Source organism: Propithecus coquereli, unplaced genomic scaffold (assembly GCF_000956105.1).
Source record: "Propithecus coquereli isolate 6110/MARCELLA unplaced genomic scaffold, Pcoq_1.0 Scaffold111, whole genome shotgun sequence".
Classification (NCBI taxonomy): domain Eukaryota; kingdom Metazoa; phylum Chordata; class Mammalia; order Primates; family Indriidae; genus Propithecus; species Propithecus coquereli.
The window spans coordinates 7,209,755-7,214,886 of NW_012135081.1; the positions used below are offsets into that span (position 1 = coordinate 7,209,755).

The window sequence follows — 5,132 nt, forward strand, 5'->3', positions numbered from 1 at the left end:
GACTAAGTAATCCATATTACACAGAAGCTCAAATAGTGAGGAGTTTTATATTTGCCTTTAATATTTTTTCTTAAAAAATAGAGAAGGAGGAAGAAATACAAAGCACTTCAATGTGTCAGCTGCATTATAGTCTGTTTTATATAAACCAAAAGAAAAAACAATGTAAAAGGAAATGCAAAGGAAGGAAAATTTTCATTAAGACGAGGAAAGCACCAGACTGACAGCTGTGTCTCAATGTTTCTCAGGAGACAGAATGTAAACTACAATGACTGTTTGTTAAGCTTGGTTGTAAAACCAGGCAAGAGAAATCTGACACATTAGAATCCACACAAAATCAAAGAAAGAAAACTTAAAATTTAAGGACCTAGATATGTAAAAAGTTCAAGCATTTTGACGAGTATAACATATTTTATTTTGGTGAAGTTGCTTATTTTTTTCTAAGCCACTTCTTCACTGTAGACTCTCTGAGGAAAAAAGTTAGTTATAAAAAACACTCTACTAGGCCTAATATTGTTAATCTAGTAACTCATATCTTTGAAGTTTTGGTAGGTTTAGATGCCTAGTTTAAAATGATTTTAAAAAAATGGCCAGTGGAGTATGGCCTGACCAATAAAAATATCAGTAAGCAAAACCAGGAAGTTACTGAATATATGCTCCAGGTATAACTAAGTGTCTAAAACTCCTGGTATAATTATGTGACAAAGCCCCCATTCACCCAGAAATATGGAGGTTGTATCCAGTGAGCTGAGCTGAGAGTCTCAGGCATATTACTGCTCACTTACCTCTATATACAGCAACTGGTAGAACTGAACATATCAGAAGTCTTAGAACTATCTTTGTATAATATTAAATTTTACAAAATTATCTGCAATCCATTTATTCCTTTTACTGCTTCTTCCAGATACCTTGATACTCTCCTTTGGTGTTCTCAGGAAATCTTTTCAACATCAATTATTTCTCAAGAAAAGAGGTTTTACTTTGAGCATTAACACACATACATGGTTCTGATATATTAAGTGGTTCTAGAAGTATTTGATCCTTGATTAAAGGTAGAAGATATCCACATTGGTTTGAAGGCAGTTGTTATCTTCAGAAATCTTTTTGTAAATCTAAAATAGAATAGATATTTATCAAAGGATAGCAAAACAAAACAATGCCCATTTATTTTGATATTCTTTTTCTTTTTTTTGAGACAGGGTCTTGCTCTGTTGCCCAAGCTGGAGTGCAGTGGCAAGATCATAACTCACTGCAGCCTTGAACTCCTAGGCTCAAGCAATCCTCTTGCCTTGGCCTCCCAAAGTGTTAGGATTATAGGCATGAGCCATCACACCTGGTCTATTTTCACGTTTTTTGGGGACAGGGTCTTACTGTGTCTCCTGGGCTAGAATGCAGTGGTGTCATCAAAGCTCACTGCAACCTCCAACTCCTGGGCTCCAGTGATCTTCCTGCTTCAGCCTCCCAAGTAGCTGGGACAACAGGTACGCACCAGCACACCTGGCTAATTTTTCTATTTTTTGGAGCGATGGGGTCTCACTCTTGGGCTGGGTCTCAAATTCATGGCTTCAAGCAATCCTCCTGCCTTGGCCTCCTAAAATGCTAGGATTACAGGGGTAAGCCATCACACCTGGCCCTGTTTTCACATTCTTATTTGCTTAATGCTTCCATTAAACTCACATCACGTACAAAGCTTTGTTTACACATTTGCTAAAGCCCACATTGTAGGCTGAGCTAGTATGGAACAACTAGAATACAAAGTACTTCATATGGCTAGTTGGAGTGGCAGCTTCGATGAGGCTTTCCAAGTTCAGAGTCATCATTGTTCATTCAATAAGCACATATTTGAGTGTCTACTATGACTAGAGCATTATCGTAGCCACTATTCCTTAAACCATCACACATCACTTCATTAAAAAATGAAGTGGAGAGAGAGTCTGTATTTCTATAACATTGCCACAGTTTTCTAGGGTATCCATCAATCTCTTGAATAATATGCACTCTGCTCATTTTCTTCCTTTTGGCTTATACATATACTCAGGTTTCTCCTATTCAAAGAACTCTTCATTTGACACTGCTATCCTCTTTGCATTTCTAGTTACTATAGTCAACAGGATTTTATCAGTTCTTTCCTGCATTTGACACTTGATAATCTCTTTGAAACTTGCCTTTCCCCTGGTGTCTGTGACACTTTACCTTCTGTCTTTCATCTCCCCACTTCTTTTTATTATTTATTTATTTTTTACACATCAGATGAGTAATGTGCCAATGCCTAACAAGGTTTGAGGGAGACACATCTCACACGAGTGTGAAAACCCAATCATCACACTTATAAACTATAGAAGGATCCATCTCTCCACTTCTAAATCATTACCAAGTTTTAAGGATGGTTCCGGTATTTGTACCTTTTGGAGCACTCCAGTGCTACTGCCCTAATGGCAATAGCTCAATTGGCCTTTTGGGCTCCATTCTATCCCCTGCCTTTCCCCAGATTTATCTTTCTAGATAAAAGTACAAATCATGGCACTCTTTTCCTCAAAACCATTTTTTTTTCTTGAGATAGGGTCTCACTGTGTCACCAGGGCTAGAGTACAGTGGTGTCATCATAGCTCACTATAACCTCAAACTTGTGAGCTCAAGCGATCCTCCTGCCTCAGCCTCCCGAGTACCTGGGACTACAAGGTGTGTGCCACCATGTCCAGCTTCCTTCCTCAAAACCTTTAATAGCTTCTCTGTTCCTACTGAATTAAGGCCAAACATCTAAGTCTGGAATTCAAAGCCATCTATACTTTGGCTTCAGCCTGCTTCTTCAGCTTCATATCTCATCACTTTCTAACGTGTTTTTCCAGATTAGCCATACTACTTTTTGCTTCCAGAGTGACCTGATGCTTTCCTGTCTCTCTATGCCTTTTTTCTCGCTGTTCCTTCAAGAATGAACAACTGATCTCCGTTTTCCACTCCTGCACCCTTATGCCATCAAATCTCTCCTTGTGAAAATCCTACTCATACCTCAAAGCATGGTATATTGGCATTGGGATTAGAATTTTTTTTTTTTTTTTGAGACAGAGTCTCACTCTTTTGCCCGGGCTAGAGTGAGTGCCGTGGCGTCAGCCTAGCTCACAGCAACCTCAAACTCCTGGGCTTAAGTGATCCTCCTGCCTCAGCCTCCCAAGTAGCTGGGACTACAGGCATGCGCCACCATGCCCGGCTAATTTTTTTTGTATATATTTTTTTTAGTTGTCTGATTAATTTCTTTCTATTTTTAGTAGAGATGGGGTCTTGCTCTTGCTCAGGCTGGTCTCGAACTCCTGAGCTCAAACAATCCGCCTGCCTCGGCCTCCCAGAATGCTAGGATTACAGGCGTGAGCCACCGCGCCCAGCCGGGATTAGAATTCTTATCGCAGCTCACTGAAAATAGTTCACATACCACCCTTTTCATATGAAATCTCAGATTTAACCAGATGATATCTCTTTCTTAGCATTTTGTACTTTTTTGTCTTATACCAAGTTAGCACTTCTTAAGGGCAAGGGGGTGTGGTGTGGAATTCATCTTTGTATAATTAACCTTTGTTTCTCTCATAGTACTTGACATTTAGAACATGTTTAATAAATATGTTTAATTGAATTAAAAAAACTCAATTTTGAAAAACATTAAGGATAATAAGACAAATCAGTAATTTTTTTGGAGAGGGCAAAGAAACACTAGAACGCAAAAATTGCTCATTTGGCTGGGTATAGTGGCTCATGCCTATAATCCCAGCATGCTGGGAGGCTGAGGCAGGAGGATCACTTGAACGTAAGAGTTCAAGACCAGCCTGGGCAACATAGCATGACAACCCATCTCTACAAAAAATTTAAAAAATCAACTATGTGTGGTGGCCTGTAGTGCACCTGTAGTCCCTATTCCCAGCTACTTGGGAGGCTGAGGTGGGAGGATCACTTGAGGCCAGGAGTTCGAACAACACAACTGTTGCCTGGGCAACACAGCGAGCCTGTTTCTAAAAAAAAAAAAAAGGAAAAAAGTGGTCATTTGCTGGATGCTTAACGCTACTTATACTAATATCTAACTAGATAAACGGGAAAGGCATAGTCTTACCACTTTTCTTAAGAAGTTCTCCTTTTCGGGATTTGTCCAGGTTTTCAAGAAACTGTTCAAAAACTTTCACATAAGGTGCTAGACTGGTCTTCTTATAATCTAAATTATGAAGAATATATATTATAATCAGCATGTTGGCAGCAAGAATAACATGAAAATATAATTTTAAGTTTCTTGTAAGAATTCTCTAAAATAGTGCTATACCTAATAGAAATATGAGAGACATATGTACTTTTAGATACTCTAGTAGTCACATTAAAAAAAGGTAAAATTGGGCCAGGCGTGGTGGCTCACGCCTGTAATCCTAGCACTCTGGGAGGCCGAGGTGAGAGGATCGCTTGAGGTCAGGAGTTCAAGACCAGCCTGAGCAAGAGCGAGACCCCATCTCTACTAAAAATAGAAAGAAATTAGCCAGACAGCTAAAAATATATAGAAAAAATTAGCTGGGCATGGTGGCGCATGCCTGTAGTCTCAGCGACTCAGGAGGCTGAGGCAGAAGGATTGCTTGACCCAGGAGTTTGAGGTTGCTGTGAGCTAGGCTGATGCCACGGCACTGTAGCCTGGGCCACAGAGTGAGACTCTGTCTCAAGAAAAAGGTAAAATTAGGCCAGGTACAGAGGCTTATACCTGTAATCCCAGTGCTTTGGGAGGCTGAGGTGGGAAGATAACTTGAGGCTAGGAGTTTGAGACCAGCCTGGGCAACATAAGGAGACCTGTCTGTTTGAGGCTGCAGTGAGCTATGATTGCATCACTACACTTCAACCTGGACAACAGAGGAAGACCCTGTCTCTAAGAAAAGAAAAGTGAAATTAATTTAATAAGATCTTTAACTCAATATATCTAAAATATTATCATTTCAACATGTAATAAAAATTGAGATATTTTACATTCTCTTTTATACAAGTCTTTGAAATCTAGTATATGTTTTATACTTAAAGTACAGCTCAATTCGGGTGCTATATTACAATCAGAAATACTTGACCTATATTTAGATTTTTTTTTTTTTTTTTGAGACAGAGTCTCACTCTGTTGCCCTGGCTAG

General features: G+C 39.3%; 1 protein-coding gene across 1 annotated transcript in view; it reads right to left on the bottom strand.

The window, feature by feature from the left end:
- Positions 1–997: 997 nt before the first annotated feature.
- PRIM1 (primase, DNA, polypeptide 1 (49kDa)) overlaps positions 998–5,132 on the bottom strand; it is a 19,559-nt gene continuing 15,424 nt past the window's right edge. The window contains exons 12-13 of the mRNA XM_012650993.1: positions 4,091–4,189; positions 998–1,109 (exon numbers count right to left, since the gene is read on the bottom strand). Coding sequence (XP_012506447.1) covers positions 1,090–1,109; positions 4,091–4,189 — 119 coding nt within the window. The 3' untranslated portion in view covers positions 998–1,089. The remainder of the gene's footprint in view (positions 1,110–4,090; positions 4,190–5,132) is intronic.